This window comes from Centruroides vittatus, unplaced genomic scaffold, assembly GCF_030686945.1.
Source record: "Centruroides vittatus isolate TY-2023 unplaced genomic scaffold, ASM3068694v2 contig_2473, whole genome shotgun sequence".
NCBI lineage: Eukaryota > Metazoa > Arthropoda > Arachnida > Scorpiones > Buthidae > Centruroides > Centruroides vittatus.
Window position 1 is genome coordinate 19,061 of NW_027121562.1, and position 18,557 is coordinate 37,617.

The following is an 18,557-nucleotide window of genomic DNA, read 5'->3' on the forward strand; positions in this document are numbered from 1 at the left end:
TTTTGGTCACTGAATGACATAAATGCCACTTTTGGTCACTTAATGACATAAATGCCACTTTTGGTAACTAAATGACATAAATGCCACTTATCGTCACTAAATGACATAAATGCCACTTTTGGTGACTAAATTACATAAATACTACTTCTGATCACTAAATGATGTAAATGCCACTTTTGGTCACAAAATTACATAAATGACAGTTTTTATAACTAAGTTACATACATGCCACTTTTGGTAACTGAATGACATAAATGCCACTTATAATCATTAAATTACATAAATTTCACTTTTTGTCACTTATTGACATAAATGGTACTTTTAATTACTAAATGACATAAATGCTACTTTTAGTCACATGATGAGTTAAATGCCACTTTTGTTCACTAAATGACATAAATGCCAGTTTTAATTACTAAATTACATAAATTTCACTTTTGGTCATTAAATGACATAAATGCCACTTTTGGTCACTACATGAGTTAAATGTTACTTTTGGTCATTAAATGACATAAATGCCACTTTTAGTCACTAAATGATATTAATGCTACTTTTGGTCACTAAATAACATAAATGTTACTTTTTATCACTAAATGACATAAATACCAGTTTTAATCACTAAATTACATAAATTCCACTTTTGGTCATTAAATGACATAAGTTCCGCTTTTGGTCACTGAATGACATAAATGCCACTTTTGGTCAGTATATAACATAAATGCCACTTTTAATTACTAAATTACATAAGTGTTACTTTTATTCACTAAATAACATAAATGCTACTTTTAGTCACTTAAACACTTGCCGTCCGGACCCGAGTTAACTCGGGCAACGTTTACACTAAGCACTGTCCGGACCCGAGATAACTCGGGCTAATTTAAATAATCGTACGTAAGAACTCGTTGCTTGAAATAAGTCAAACAAAGCTTATTTACGTTCTATTGAATGTTGTTTATGACCTCAGCAAATTTCGTAATTTTACACCCAATAGAAATTTATGTTTTGGACCATTTTCTTGGTCCTATCTATAGAGATAGCATATCGGATCGAAAAACTCGTAACATATTTGATTATTTGCGGTATTTGATGAACATCTGTTTAGAAACCTATTGTCCCCTGAGAGTTGTATGAGAATAGTCCGCGAAAATCCATAAACAGCTGTTCTCAAGGACATTTAGCGTTATACACAGTTATGCGTCTGGTGTCGTGTGATCCGTAGCGACTTTTTTGTTACCTTAAAGATTTATTGTTTCTAAATAATACTTAATAAGGAAAATAAAGTTTTATACTAAAATGTTTTAGAAATGTAATTCATAAATTGGTGTATTAAATTTTTTTAAATTTTTTTTTGGGAGTTTTTTCTGTAAAGCACAAAAAAAACAATGTTAGGTTAGTGAGAATAAGCTTAGCCTATAATATAAATAATAAGATGAAACTAATATAAAAATTATTAGAAAATAACGAAATACATCCGAGTGTTTCTTTATTTTCTAGTTCAAACGTGTAGAAAACCTTCTTCCCCCTCAGGCGTTGTTGAGAATGACCCGCGAAAGTCTCACAGTCAGCTGTTCTCAAGGTCAAGTAACTATTTATAGCGTACTGTGGTGTGTTGTATCTGGTTGCAAGTTTGTGATACATGAATAATAAAATGTATCTAAATAATAGATAATAAAAGAAAACAGTGATATAAGATATTATATTTTCATTTATATAAAAAATATGTGGACAGAAGCTGTGACCATCATTTTCAAATATCAAGCAATACATGGAAGTCTTGTAATAAAATTATTATACAAATATATATATATATGTATATTTGTATATGTTGATATCCACATCGACCCAATTTCTGGCAGTAGAGATACTTTGGTCAGAATCTACGCTCGATTCTGAGTCGCTGACATCGCTCAAATTATATTCCGATCCACTTTCAGAATAACTATCATCATCATATTCTGTACTAGACATTCTGGCAATAAAAGATTGTATATAAAATCTGTTTTTTATATTACGCGCGAGAAGAATATTTCCCAGATAAAATATACTTATAAACTTACTTGGAAAAGAGTAAAAAACACTTTTCACGACGCACAAAAGCAGATATTTTACTAATGCAAAACCTAAGAAGTGTAATATATATATATGCATACAAAAGCATTACAAAGTATTGATATGAATTTTAGAATGTAGAAAATGTCGAATATTTCTACACAATAAACTCTAAACTTTTATTCTACTCTTGGGGCCTCCACTTCACCCTTCTTCTCTCTACCATGTTCTAAATTACTTTCCCTGTCCCTCTTCCCGCCTTTTTCTCCCTCGGTTTTATGACCCTTTGTCTATGTTTTTATAACCCTTTACTGCCGAGTGCAATAAACCAACAGAACCGCAACTGAACGAAGAGCAGGAGGTCCGATATTAGTACAGCTTCTTAGGTTTTGCGTTAGTAGAATATATCTGCTTTTGTGCGTCGTGAAAAGTGTTTTCTACTTTTTTCCAAGTAAGTTTATAAGTATATTTTATCTGGGAAATATTCTTCTCGCGCGTAATATAAAAAACAGATTTTAGATAAAATTTTCTCCCTTTAGATTTAGTAAAATATCTCTGCTTTTGTGCGTCGTGAAAAGTGTTTTCTACTCTTTTCCAAGTAAGTTTATAAGTATATTTTATCTGGGAAATATTCTTCTCGCGCGTAATATAAAAAACAGATTTTAGATAAAATTTTCTCCCTTTAGATTTAGTAAAATATCTCTGCTTTTGTGCGTCGTGAAAAGTGTTTTCTACTCTTTTCCAAGTAAGTTTATAAGTATGTTTTATCCGGAGAATATTCTTCTCGCGCATAATATATATATATATAACGGATTTTATATACAATCTTTTATTGCCAGAATGTCTAGTTCAGAATATGATGACGATAGTTTTTCTGAAAGTGGATCGGAGTATAATTTGAGCGATGTCAGCGACTCAGAATCGAGCGTAGATTCGGACCAAAGCATCTCTACTGCCAGAAATTGGGTCGATGTGGATATCAACAATCCTTCTCCGCCTCCTCCACGATTTCCTTTCACAGGAAATCCGGGTTGTCGATTCAATATAAATAATGTCGATCCACTCGCTTTTTTTAAGTTATTTTTTGACTTACATTTAGTAAATTTGATTGTTAGCGAGACGAATCGTTATGCACTGCAACAGCCGCGATCATCCAGGCATCAGTGGGAGCCTGTTACAGTGGGCGAGATGTATACATTTCTGGCTATCTGCATCTTGCAAGGTATTGTAAAAAAACCGGATGAGAGGATGTATTGGTCCACCAATGATTTATTTTTCACACCGATTTTTCCTAAACTCATGACTAAAAATAGATTTGCAGAAATAAAGCAAAATTTACACTTCGCGGATAATGCATCATTCGATTCGTCCACCCATCCGGCTCCTAAATTGAACAAAATTTTGGCTATAGTAAATAATCTAAATTCTAAATTTTCGCGTTTATACGAACCAGAGAGAGACATAACTGTGGACGAGTCTCTCTTACTATTCAAAGGTCGTATTTCCTGGAGACAATACATACCTCTCAAACGGTCACGTTACGGTGTAAAATTCTTTATGTTATGTGAATCCTCATCAGGATATCTGTACAAATTTATAATTTACACCGGAAAGGATACTATACTGGATCCAAAATATAACCAGATGCAAATAACTTCCCAAATTGTATTATCATTAGTGGACCCATTGTTGAACAAAGGCCACTGTGTAACTACTGATAATTATTATACGTCTCCTCAGTTAGCTGATTATTTGATATCGCAACAAACAGATATATATGGAACACTTCGTCTAAACAGAAGGGGGATTCCAGATATCATAAAAAGAAAGAAATTGAAAAAAGGAGAAATAGTGGCACAACAGAGGGGAAAAGTGATGATTTTAAAATGGGAAGACAAAAAAACTGTTACGCTGCTATCTACAGTGCACAATGCCACACTTGTATCTAAACAAACGCGTGTTGGTACTGTTCAAATGAAGCCACGTGTTGTCGTTGATTACAACGATACAATGGGAGGAGTTGATCGTTTAGATCAACAACTCCATGATTACCCAGTGGCTAGGAAAAGAGGAAAGAAATATTATAAGAAAATATTTTTTCATTTATTTGATATTTGCCTTTATAATTCTTTTGTACTCTATAAAAAATATGGCGGAGAGAAAAAACATTTAGCATTCAGAGCACAACTTATTGAACAGCTCATCAAGGAATTTCACACCGTAACTAAGGTATATAGAGGTCGGCCGAGGACACCAGGTCCATGTCCACTAAGACTGACAGAAAGGCATTTCCCAGCCTTCATTCCGCCGACAGAAAAAAAAGCAGCTCCCACAAGATGTTGCGCAGTCTGTTGTAACAAGCGTGATGCCAAAATGAAAAAAATTAGAAAAGAAACACGATATTGGTGCAGAAATTGCGATGTTGCACTATGTCCTGCACCATGTTTTGAAATATATCACACGACTGAAAATATATAATGTGTAAGAAAAAATTTATGTAAATACTGTATTTTGTAATGCTTATATATATATATATAGGTATAATCACTTTATTACGCGACTTCCGTGTAATGCTATATATTTGCAATTGATGTTTCTGTATACCTACTTTTATATGCATCCAACTTTGTATATATCAATAAATAATTGACATTTTTTAGGTTATAAAATTCATATAAATAGTTTGTAACCTTTCAATTTACAGTACACTAAACATTTTCCATTTAGCAAAGTCTAATGACTTTATAGCGGTCTAAGCCAGCAGGATACTTGCAAACCAGATGTTCATAAATTCTATATAAATGACTTTATATGTATGATAATATTATAGAATTATGAATAACATATCAGCGTTTATGATTCTTGAATAAAATATTATGTATGTTTACAAAAATTTATACAATTCCAGTTTTTAAAATAATCAAAAAAAAAAAAAAACCTTTTTCTATAAACATCCAATTATTCTGTTATATACGTTACATAGATAGGTCTAAATTCTCACAAATAAAAAAAATTGCAGCTTTCTAATCCGATGTAGAGAGATAATACAGCGTATAGTTTATAACACCGATTGGCGTGGAAGGGGGGTGGTGGTTTTTGTAAATCTAGGTCAACACTTTTTAGTATCGATGATGTATATTTCATTCTATGTATATGTTATTTACGCTATTATAATAACAATAGACTATAATAATCGAATATTACCCTATTATATGAATGATTATATACCTATTTTTTTACATATTTACGGAAGTACTGTAAAACCCGGAAGTAATGACTTTCCCGATACATTCTTTGAATAGAAGCTTTTGATATAACATCTTCTACTCTAAGTAACTTCAAATAACATAAAACCTAGTGAAATTACAGCTAGAAGCGATGAAAATAACTTTTTCCGAGGTTTGTTTACAATCTGACTCTGATCAAGTGACCTTGAAAGCCATTGGTTCTTTGCAGGAAAATCCTAAACGAACAGATCTACAAAGACGCACATTGGTTGATATCCAATCAGTCATAATAAAAATGACAAATTAGAGCGTAAAAGACGTAAAAATAAGAACTTGAAAGCCAATTGACATCAAGAAAATTTTTCTTAGACTTACTATAGTAATATAGAGTTTCCCAGAGATATTTATTGCTAAACAGTTTTGAAAACATTTTTACTTGTCTAAATACTGTCAAAACTTTTCTTTAGCAAATCGTAGATCTAAAAACAAACAAAACAAGCCATTTTATAGCAACTGTTTACATATTTACACAATGTAGCTCGATAAGTGTGGCATTTAGCGACAATTTTAGTTTCAGTGTTTTCAAAGGTTGATGATTCGTCAAACTAATATCTCAACTGATACAGAAATAAACCAATTATAGTTTTAAAAAGTTCAGTATTGATTTTATCAGCCAATAACCTGTATTGTTATCGCTAATTGCTTTACAATAGTAGGGGACGGTCTTTCCCGAAGTATTTATGGCCTAGGGGTGGTGACAAAACATTTATTGGTTAAGACAAATACATAAAAGCAAATCAAAGTTTAGATCGTTACTTTCATTATATATTTTGTCGTGTTTAATTTTTTAAAATTATTTTTTATCGCTAACTACACCTTACCTACGAATGGCAGCTTTTCGGTAAAACACGTAATACAAAAAAGCCGAATAGCAGAGGGCCCCTGTAAAGTTGGCTATCCAAAGGAAAAGACACCATTTAGGAACCAAGTTCGATCAATTGAAAAAAATTAAAAAACACTTTTTTTTAAATAAAATAGATGTTTACTTTTAAGTAATAATAATAGTTTTTTCACCTGAAGTCAGTTTTTTTTAATAATTCGGACGGAAAGAGGTTAAATGACATAAGTTCCGCTTTTGGTCACTGAATGACATAAATGCCACTTTTGGTCAGTATATAACATAAATGCCACTTTTAATTACTAAATTACATAAGTGTTACTTTTATTCACTAAATAACATAAATGCTACTTTTTATCACTAAATGACATAAATACCAGTTTTAATCACTAAATTACATAAATTCCGCTTTTGGTCATTAAATGACATAAGTTCCGCTTTTGGTCACTGAATGACATAAATGCCACTTTTGGTCAGTATATAACATAAATGCCACTTTTAATTACTAAATTACATAAGTGTTACTTTTATTCACTAAATAACATAAATGCTACTTTTTATCACTAAATGACATAAATACCAGTTTTAATCACTAAATTACATAAATTCCACTTTTGGTCATTAAATGACATAAGTTCCGCTTTTGGTCACTGAATGACATAAATGCCACTTTTGGTCAGTATATAACATAAATGCCACTTTTAATTACTAAATTACATAAGTGTTACTTTTATTCACTAAATAACATAAATGCTACTTTTTATCACTAAATGACATAAATACCAGATTTAATCACTAAATTACATAAATTCCACTTTTGGTCATTAAATGACATAAGTTCCGCTTTTGGTCACTGAATGACATAAATGCCACTTTTGGTCAGTATATAACATAAATGCCACTTTTAATTACTAAATTACATAAGTGTTACTTTTATTCACTAAATAACATAAATGCTACTTTTAGTCACTTAATGAGTAAAATTTGTTTTTGATCACTGAATGACATAAATGTTACTTTTGGTAACTAAATGACATATATGCCACTTTTGGTTACTAAATGACATTAATGTCACTTTTGGTCACTGAATGACATAAATGTTACTTTTAATCGCTGAATGACATAAATGCCACTTTTGGTCACTAAATGAATTAAATTGCACTTTTGGTGACTAAATGACATAAATGCCATTTTTAGTCACTAAATTACTTAAATGCTACTTTTGGTCACTAAATGACGTAAATGCCACTTTTAATCACTAAATTACATAAATGTTACTTTTAATTACTAAATATCATAAATGCTACTTTTAGTCACTTAATGAGTAAAATTTTACTTTTGGTCACTAAATGACATGAATGTTACTTTAGGTAACTTAATTATATAATTTTTACTTTTGGTCACTAAATGACATAAATGTCACTTTTAGTCACTAAATAAGTTATATGCCACTTTTGTTCAATTAATGACATAAAAATGGCACTTTTAATCACTAAATGACATAAATGCCACTTTTGGTCACTTAATGACATAAATGCCACTTTTGGTAACTAAATGACATAAATGCCACTTATCGTCACTAAATGACATAAATGCCACTTTTGGTGACTAAATGACACTAATCACATTCGTAATAATGCCAATTAATGTAGTTTTTTATTTGATTCGTATGAAGATGTCAAAAATAGAAGAATCTACCAGATATGCTATGGTTTTCGTAGATTGTCAAAACACGCAGCGAAACATGAAGAATCATGAAAAGATGTATCAATTCTTAAACTATATAAACGATACATTCGAAAATAGTATATTATATTTGTCGGTTATTTCACGGGTTTTTATGCATTGAGCTTGTCTTTATAACGCGACAATCGGAGGATTAGGAATTCTGTTTTTGAAATGCTTTTTAATCCCAGTTACCGTTATCATCTCCCTCACTTTGTTCTATCTTTCGTACGAAATTTCGAAACTTTTTATACTGGTGAGATATTTTTGTATTAAAATATTTGCTATCCTATAATAAAGTTCTGATATTCTATAGTATAAAATATAAATTTTTCTTAAAAATTGATAGAATATAAACTGACAACTGTATTATTTTTAACATATTAAATAATAGTTTTACGGATCTTATCAACAAATGAGGAAATTCTGGATTTTTTCTTTGTCCATTCAAATGAAATTAAAGGTATATTTTATTTGTCGAATAAATTTCATTAAACTGTTTTAAATAATATAATAATAATAATTACAAAATTTATTTCAGATGTTTTGTTTTATGAAGTTATTTTTTAACAAAGAAATTGGATTTTCCTGTGGCGGATTTTTTCTCGTTCGAGAACGTTTCCTTTAAAAGTTCGTAAAGTATCATATAATATTTTTGCATATTTTAAAGCCAACTTCATTATTGTTTTTTTTTAGGTTATCGAAGCTATCTACAGCACATTTTTTGTCTTGTTGGAACTACGAAGTTTAATGGAAGAGAGAAAATCTTGCAGAAATATTTACTTGGCTCAAAATATCAGCGCTAAATTCAACACATTTTCTCAAAATTTTATCATTAACTTATAAATCTAATGCATTTTTCTTACTACAATAATTTACGTTATAATAGGATAAAATTGGATTTGATTGATGGGATAAGCAAACGCAACCATCTGCCAAGGGGAAAGTCATGCGGGAGGACTTTTTACATGAAACTAACCTCTATTTAAGTGTTACATACGTGAAAAAACGCAATTTTACGTAAACAACCAGTTAGTGTGGTGCGAACCCCTCACTAACGGAGTAATATGTATTATTTCATCAATTTGCTTGTTCAAAGTAGTGATTTTACAGTTTTTTCACTATTAAATTTACAACAAAATTTTAGAAAATGTTGCACACTTTGCAAGAAATAGTATACTTTTAACAACTTTGAAAAGCATTTGTTTAAACAGCATACAAATTTCAAAACTTTTTGAAAGGTTTGCACTACTACCGGAAACTTTACAAAAGAAATGAATTATTTATTTATTGTTTATCTTTGCAATAATTACGTGAACTTTATTTAATTAGCGGAAACATTTCAGTTATTGCGATTTAATGGAATGCACTTGTAAATAAATGGTGACTGTGGATATTAATTAAAATATTTTAAAATTTTGAAGTTTTAGCAGCTTTTTTAGAAGTTGTTTTTAACATAAAACAAAGCATTCTTTTTAATTAATTGACGAATTGATTCATTGATTGAAGTAAAGGGCTCCTGTACGAAGATTTTGAAAAACAATGATGCAGTGAGCCCCCATTTTGCCCTGTGTATGCAATTTTAAAGGCAAATGAGCAAATGACGTAGCGATCCTTCAACAATTGCTAGTTGACAATTAAACTAAACGATTGTTGGTTTGTTCTTTCTTGCGAGCAAATGCGATTTTATTTTTGGTTTGGCGATTTGAAAAGAGAAATGTTTTCTTTCATTTTAAAGTAAGTTTAAATGAAAATACTTTTAGTTTTAAGTCTTCTCTTCCGATGCTGCTATCTTCATGGTAAGAAAGATTAAATACCAATAGATAGTTACTCGCAATTTCGGCTAACCTTATAAAATTCTGTGGGATTTCTTTGTATGTAAGTAGGAGAATATTTTCCATAGAAACTTCTCCGGAAGACACCCTATTGGGCAGATCAGCCTTGTTGTTGGCTTCTTTAAAAGCCTTCGATCAAATCCGATGGAGATTGTCCGTTTCGATTTATCCGAAACCACTTGTCTCCTTTAGTAAGGAGCCGCGCCGAAATTTAATTCGTCATTTTATAACCGAAACTTGATAATCGACTGTTTTAGATAACTATTTTAGAAATTTTATTGGTGGCTTCTCTTTTTCATAATAAAATTATCAATAATTTGTTTATGGCTTTTATAAAATACCGTAAGGACTATTTACGCACGCTACAAATTTCACACTAGCTGCCTTCTGTCAGCTAGAACAACAGTCAGAAAACATCTAGTAACAGCAGCAATTGAAAGGCATTTCAAGTCTACAGATAGGCTCGAGGAATAGCACATAGACAAAAATACATATGTATATATATAATTTTAATCAAATATCGATCTTGTATAGGATAAACATCCAGTAATCAAATACCAAATTTTTGTTTCCAAACTATTATCAAATTTACAATTTGTTTATTGAAATAGGAGAACTAATTTCAATTTCTTCTTATAGAAAGAAGTGTTTCAAGATATTCGGGCTATGTTGCCGTAAAAGAAAAGTACACCCGATGGAAGATGACAGCATTATAGACGATTCGGTCTATCCTATGGAAAAGAAAGAGTGTACGCCTGCAAACTTCCTACAGGTCACATCAAATAGTGGTGATATTATGAGTTCTCCGCTGGATGGAAGCTTGAGTGTAAGCTTAACATCTATGTTGTCTCTATCAGATCAGATGCTGCACAATGATTCCGATAAATTATATCCTGCCGAAGTAATAAATTTGCACGAATTGGGCCATTGGTGGGACGTGCACAATACGTTGCAAGAGCAATGCTTTCCAAATGTTCGGCCCTGCATCTTAGACAAAAGGTGTGAAGAAATGTGCATAAATAGTATGCATATCTCGATATGGGAAACGACTTATTTCGCTGAAAATCAAACAAATCAGAGAACACCGTCCTTTTTCATTCTTCACCAGCCAGAGAACGTGGACGAGAGTCCTGTAGAAAAGCTTCAACGGTTAACAAGATTCCTCATGAAGTTTTCCATTTACCGATTTCCCGAACAAAATGAAAATGAGTCTGTTGAGCGAACAATAAGTAGAATGCTCGTCTCTGCGCAGATGCAAGATATTCTCATTCCTTCGCCCAATGTAGTAATACGTAAACACGGTACGAGAAACTCGAGTTTCGTCATGGAGAATCAAAAAAAGAAAGGGCAAGAGAAGCACACTAAACTACGACATTGGTTTCGAAGTATATTCCACTGGCGTCATCGTTAAATTCGTACAGCAGCTTCCTTGTACCCAGACAGACTCTTCCCAGATTTCATCCAGTAATGACTTATTTATTTATTTTTCATTTATGTTTAAAAAAGTTTATTTCAATTTATTTATTGTTTATTCGTATTATTTGTTATTTACTTATTGTTCCTTTATTGTTCATTCATATTTAAAAATAAAGTTTATTTGCTAATCATTTAATGTTCAAACATATTTTTAAAAAAAATTTATTATGATTATTCTGTAGTTTTACAACTACGTATCGAAATATAATATATTACACTTTAATCTAAATGTTAAAGTGAAAATGATTAAAATTAAAGGATTCGTCTGTTAACCAAGCAATACCCAATCATAGCAATATTACATAAAACACTTTGCTGAACAGCAAATGCAATAAACGTACGTTTATAAGTACATTTCTCATTTGATATTTTTTATTGGTTAATTAATGTGGAATAATTAATTATCTCCATTATTACGAAGCCATAATTCTTTACGTTTTCACAGTGCATTAGGGGTTCAATTTTACGAAACCTTTTAATACCGGTTAAATGATCAATATTCAAAACGTTACCGATTAACCCATAAATTATCTATAATTTTTAAATTTTGGTTGCAAATAGCGCACTAGTAATTATTTGCAGACACACGAATAAATCGGCAACTAAACAATCACTATTGCGCTAAATGCAATTGAATACTCTTTCTTTTATACGAAAAAGCAGCAGTTTCATTAGCTGAAAAATAACATACTGTGATTGTTTAGTTACCGTAATTAAAAAGTTGCCAGTGAAAGCACTTACACTTAAATAAATGTGTTCAATTCTATCAACTAGAACTTCTGTAACATTCTAAACGTTACGAGTGAACAAACAAATTTCCAAACCATTAAGCATAGTGCTGTAATATGATACGGTACTTTAAAAACACGATGAATTTTAACTAATTACCATTATGTGATTTACCGACAGTGCACTCCACATACCGCACTGTTTGTTAGTATTCTTCACTTCTCTAACCATTTATTCATCTGCTCACTAATGGCTCAATGTATATAACCACCGAATATTGTATTGTATTTTGAGCGTGGTCAATGGGCTGGCTGCGTGATGTTTTCCGCGATATTTTTCATTAGCGTGTCTAACAACTGAATAGAGATTGATTTTCCATGTCAGATCTTCCTGAACGAATCTTTTCCTTGGCAGACAGTAGATATATATCGTTGCATTAAACTGACAATCCAATATTGATTTCTCTTGTTAGATGACTTATTTATAAAATCGTAAAGGGTGCTAAACGTCAATTAAGCACTTATCGCTCTCTAGTGTCAATAATTGGAACTAAACGTCATTTTTGGATCAGAAACTTTTGACTCAAAAATGCCTTGAATTTGATTTTTTCCCTTCTTCCCATATTCAAAATGTATTTTGCCCACTAAAATTATCCTTTCATCCTTCACAATAGTTTAATTGGTAAGTTTAGACTACGATGTTTCTAAATTTAAGTACTTCTGAACATTGTTAAGCCGAACATCACAATTATTGTCAATGATTTTCAGACAAATCTCAATTTGCATAACAATTGACGGTCATTGCAGTTTGGGTCGACAAATGGGATCTTTCGACTTATTTTGGGACATACTTTTCACTTTTTTCGTTGTTAATTTTTTGAATGCCTGAATCCAATCAAATTGTTAAAGCAAAATGGAAATGAATAAATAGACTACATTGGTATCCCCCGCTATAGTTTATATGCACATCATATACCATATTAAATTTGCACCGTTATAGTCTAAACTTTAATTAAACAGAATAATTCGAAATTATCTGTCAGAGCGTTTTTTGTATTATCACAAATGTTTTGTGTTATGACAATGGACAGAATTGTATAATTTGTACAAACTGATTTCTCTAATTATATATCATTTAAAATCGTTGGAAAGTTAAAATTACTATATTTAATAGAGATTTTATTATAATATTGATTACTGACTACGAACTTTGTATTATAATAAAGACGATCGTCTATCATATTTTTAAAGTTATTTTTTCATCAGAAATCTTACAATTTACATTAAATTCAGACAAAACGTGTGTTCTGTTAATGAATACAAGTTGTATTTTCATGAGTCGTTTTTTTTTTTTTTGCAGAATGGAAAATTTCAAAGAATTACAGAAGTGGCACACCTCGGCAGACGATAAGCGGCAGTTCAGCGGCTCGTCGTCTTCCGCTTCGGTTCGAGTGATTCGGATGCTTCCGAAAGATGTCGAGAAGAGCGGAGAGCGCCATCGCCTACACCCGGCAACAAACGAGTGGTTGTCATCGCTCTGAACGATAGCAAATGATAAGTTTGCAAAACGTTGCCGATTAACCCATAAATCAAAGGTAATTTTCAAATTTTGGTTGCAAATAGCGCACTAGTGATTACATGCAGACACGTGAATCAATCGGCAACTAAACAATTACTAGTCCGCTAAATGCAATTAAACACGCTTACTTCTATACTAAAAAATAGCACTTTCATTGACTGAAAAATAACATACAACAACATTTTGTAGTTGCCGTAATTAAAAAGTTGCAAGTGAAACACTCAAGTTTAAATAAACGTGTTCAATTCTGTCAACTAGAATCTCTGTAACATTATAGGCGTTACGAGTAAAGAAACAAATTTCAAAACTGTTCACTATAGTACTGTTACATGATGCCATGCTTTAAAAATATTTACGATGAATATTTACTAATTACCATTTAACTACCATTAACTGATTTACGGATAGTGAACTCCATGCACCGCACTTTTTTTATATTCTTCGGATCTATATCCATTTTTTCTTTCTGTCACTAATGATCGAATGTATAACACCACTGAACTTTGTATTCTGAGCGTGGCCAATAGGCTGGTTGCGTGATGTTTTCTGTGATTTTTTTATTCACGTGTCTAAGAAGTGAATAGAGAAGGGTTTTCCATATAAGACCTTCCGGGAGGCATCTTTCCCTTTATAGACAACACATATATATCGTTGCATTAAACTGCCAATCCAATTTCTCTCATTACATGATTTATTTGTAAACTCTTAATTTACATGAAAATATTCACTAGTTATGAAACACAATTTTAGCTGAAGACAGAAGATACTGTTGGTATCGATGTGGAAATCAGCAAGAAAATACAAATACTAATCGATCGATGTGTTCTTAATATCTGATAAACGATTTTCCTTACTCGGTAAGAATCAGTCGTAACCAAGTGACAACTCTATCTATGTCATAGAACATTATAATCCTGCTCACGCTTTCAGAATGAGCCACAGAACAAAGCAACTACCGACAACTTTTTCATTTTCTGTGATTTGAAAAAACGGTAATAGTCCAGTTGAAACTAATGAATTAATAAACGAGAGATCTCATATAAAGCTAAAAAGGGGGAGGAACCCACAAGACATTTGGGACATGAAAAACTATGACTATACCTTGAAAATTTGTCAGGGGAAAAAAGTAAAACATAACTCTTTTGAGTAATCTTCGCTCCCAAGAGGGCATTAGAACAGACAATAAAAAGACATTAGAATCGGCAATCTTTTACAACAAGACAAATTTCGAAGTAGACGTGCTTAATCAGATGTTAAAAAAGTAGTGTAAAAACGCGAAGTCATCATATAGTTACGCAGATTTGACACCGCTATCATAAATACAAGGATGCTTACGCTCAACTGAATGGTAACCGACAAGAATGTTCTTCGTCTGAACTTTATCTTGCAGATGGCAGCAGAACCACGTTGAGAAAAGAAAAGAAAACCCGATAAGGCATCGGTAGTCAAAAGTAAACGGAGACGTCTCTTTACTTTCAGAAAAGAGGCACCCTCGTCATCAGTCGCAGCAGGTACACGTGCCAAAAGAAACACAACTAAAGATTCACGTTTGCGATGACAAAACTTTGTTTGAAGCATTCTTATCGAAAATGTCAAAATGTTTGTTCTACAAGGATTGTGTGCATAAATAAGCTTCGAAGAAAAACCTTTTACTTTCTTCCATTTTTATGTGTTTACCGCCGCTTTCAGATTCTGAGAGACGAATGTTGTCTTACAGAGACAGCGGCGATTCTGGTCACCTTTATCGATCTTGTCTTTGTTGATAACGTCACTATTCTACTAGGTAGATTATACCTGTTCGGGTTATCTGCGCGCGCAACACCGTATAGAATTTTAACTAATGAAATTGTAAATTTTCGAAAATGCAGAGTACGCAATTATTCATCACGTGGTAAGGAAAGCACGCGTTCAAATAAACCACGTGATTTTGACAAAGTTATGTTTTTGTTTTATAGCGTTTTTACAGATTGTAATGTCAAATTGTCTCTTAAGAAATAAAAATAAAACCTAAGTTAGGAAAGCGTGCGTACTTAGTTAAAGAGAAATTATATGGTAATATTTCGAAAGACACTTAGAAAGACAGATGAGATTAACATCATATTCAATAGTTCGGTAATTGATGTAGGATAATTTAAAAAATGGAATCAGTGGCTAGTATGCACTGGAAATAAATCAGAAGCATTTTTTTCTTTCTAGAAATATTCTCTCCCGAAATAGTGAACGTTCTCTAATACGATAGTACAACGCGAATAGAATGCGGTCGTCCATATTGGGTATAATCGAGACAAAAGACGAAAGATCGGTAGAAAGACAGCTGTCCGTTCGTCTCTGAGAGACGAGAAAATCTTCGAGAGACTATGACCAGAATACGGCCCCAGATCCGATATGGTGACATTTCGGGAAATCATTTCCTTAACAAGTAATACCAAAATAACCTTATGAAATTTTTGGCGCTTCAAATAGAAAAAACAGTCCTCTGCATAAACACACTCGTTGCAGCCATATTCTAGGTAGAAACATGGCCATAATTCTTAATGACGTTCTTATCTAGATGATAGTTAACTCGTTGCCGGAACACAACATTGCATACGAAGTTATTTTATGAAAACAACGACAAAAGTGAAACTGCACTTCGCTATGGAGAAAAATTTTTCACTGGAACTATTATTAACACCACAAGCTCTCGAGAGAAAAATCACACGATCCTAGAAACTGGATGTCCAAGATTTCAGCCTGATCGAGGGCGCAAACCTATAATTTTGCCTTCAGGTTTTACACTTTCAGAATGGGATCACATTAAGTAGTGTCCCATACCAGCACCGTAACTAGCCTTTTATGCGCCCGGTGAGAGCATCTGTAACTACGCCCCAAAACTATGACCCAAAACTTGGTCTAGGTCATTTCTGCGCCCTCCACAATCTACGCCCTCTGCCTGGGCACCGCTGGCACCGCCGTAGTTACGGCACTGTCCCCTACGAATCTACATAGCACGAGTGTCCCGTACAAATAAAATGTTTGTTGCATGCAGCGCCAAAAGTGTCAAAGTGATGTGTGTTTGTAAAAATATTCGTACGTCTTCCGCGTGTCCTGAAATATCACCATTCAATATTTTTTTTTTCATTTGGACTGCAAAATATGAGTTAAAACTAATAAAAGTTACTAAACAGCTCTAGCCATCTTTAAATGTACTGTACTTTCGATTAACCTTTACAGTCAATACTGTTACAAAGGTTTTTATAACGAAACAATACTGTAAATTCGACAATAACTTTCGTTGCATTATTTACAGTATTTCGCATGTTTAAAATTTATTTGAGATAAATGGATCGGATTACAATATTTTGCAATGACAAAAAACAGATCCATTTATCAAAATCCGTCTTGTGTGAATGTAGCGACAGATTAAAATTAATGTTACTTCCTTTTTCAAACACAACATCTGTCTCTCTTTACTTACCTTACTCATCGGATATTTTGCAACACATTAAAGAGTGAGTTTCTGTAATTATCTTTTAAATACTTACGTTTACATATTCTAATTTGCATTGATATCCTATCTTCTGCTACAACGATAATTATCATCAGTTTTAAATCATATACAGTGGTCCTAATTATATTTCCTTTTTAATTGCATATTCTAATGCAGATATTTGGAAGGAAGACGAGAAAGCATAAAATCAATGCAGAATGCGATTGACATGTTCTCCGTAAACAAAACATTAAATCTACATCATTTAAATAAAATTTGCCGACAATTTATAATTGATTCGTCAACAATTAATGACGTGTGTTTTGTCTATGACTTTGCGTGTCAACAAAACGATAAGAAAATGAAATATTCCTGTTGGAATAAATTTAAGTCGAAATGGCGAGAAATTTTTTCAACGGACGAATGGCTCAACTGTGAAGCAACAACTATTGATACACTGGTTCGTAGGCCAGTAAATCCATTTATTGAGGAAACAGATATCTTCACGATAGTTTTAAAATGGGCCGAGAAGAGAGTTAATAATGAAAAATCTCTAAGGCAAGTCATGGAACAATTCCTTCCGTACATACGATTTCTGACAATGCCAGGATGGTTTCTGGAATCTCAAGTGTTCGTGAAACCGATTTTAACGGACGTAGAGAGAGATGCAATAAGATGCTTCTTGCAAAATAAGGACTTCGACGAGACATGGTTTATTCCGGACAGCATTTGTGACATTACATGCCAAAGAAAGCACGATTTACTCTCGTCCTGGTTCTCTTATGTGAATCGTAGTGCATACTTTATTAACGCAACATGGAGAATGAATACAAATATTCGATTCATATGTGACATAGTTACAAAGGAAGATTGTTTTATCAACGAATTGCATCTACCTATAACACATTGCAAGGAAGAAAGTGTAACTGTAAGAGTGAATTGTTTTGTTAACTTAATCTTACAGAAGAAATACCATTTCGGAAAAAATGCGTGTAATACAAACGGATATATTTTATTGAGTTGGCCTTTACTGATTCATAAGTTTACATTTTATAGACTGATTGTTATAATTGTTGAGAGAGAGGTCGTTGCAGAAAATAATATAAGAATTAGTCCCTCGGCAAATTACTACAATCCGTTCGAAGGAGTTCAAAGTTTTAAAGATTTGCAATATGGATTGAAATTGAAAGACGAATTTGACTACATCTACTTCGATGTTATGCCCTACTTTTAAAAACGAATACACAAATTAGTTCTCGCTTTTATTATATACTGTTAATCTCGTAATATTTACAAAATTAATGCGTTTTAATTTCAAATAATTAAATTTAATTTTTATTATCGAATTTGTTTGAGTTATTTAAGTTTTAACTTTGGATTGTATCCATCCTATAGGCCCTAAGACAACCTATTCGTTTCAGACCTATTGTATGAATATATTCGTCCATGCTCGCAATTGGACATCTCGGTGGTAAAAGACGAAGCGTAACACATTTTAATCAGATTATCAGTGAAAATCTATGGGGTTATTTTTCGGATTCGATCCTTTTTGATCTCTTCGGATGTCCACC

At 32.3% G+C, this 18,557-nt stretch overlaps 1 protein-coding gene across 1 annotated transcript; it reads left to right on the forward strand.

Annotated features, from left to right (window-relative positions):
• The first annotated feature begins 2,889 nt into the window (after nucleotides 1-2,889).
• Nucleotides 2,890-4,527, forward strand: LOC136971353 (piggyBac transposable element-derived protein 4-like). Its single transcript, XM_067265799.1, has one exon. The coding sequence runs from the start codon at nucleotides 2,890-2,892 to the stop codon at nucleotides 4,525-4,527; it is 1,638 nt and encodes a 545-aa protein (XP_067121900.1).
• Nucleotides 4,528-18,557: the final 14,030 nt, after the last annotated feature.

Excerpts from the sequence above, each read along its gene's own strand:
- LOC136971353 (XM_067265799.1), top strand. The coding sequence starts at position 2,890 with ATGTCTAGTTCAGAATATGATGACGATAGTTTTTCTGAAAGTGGATCG.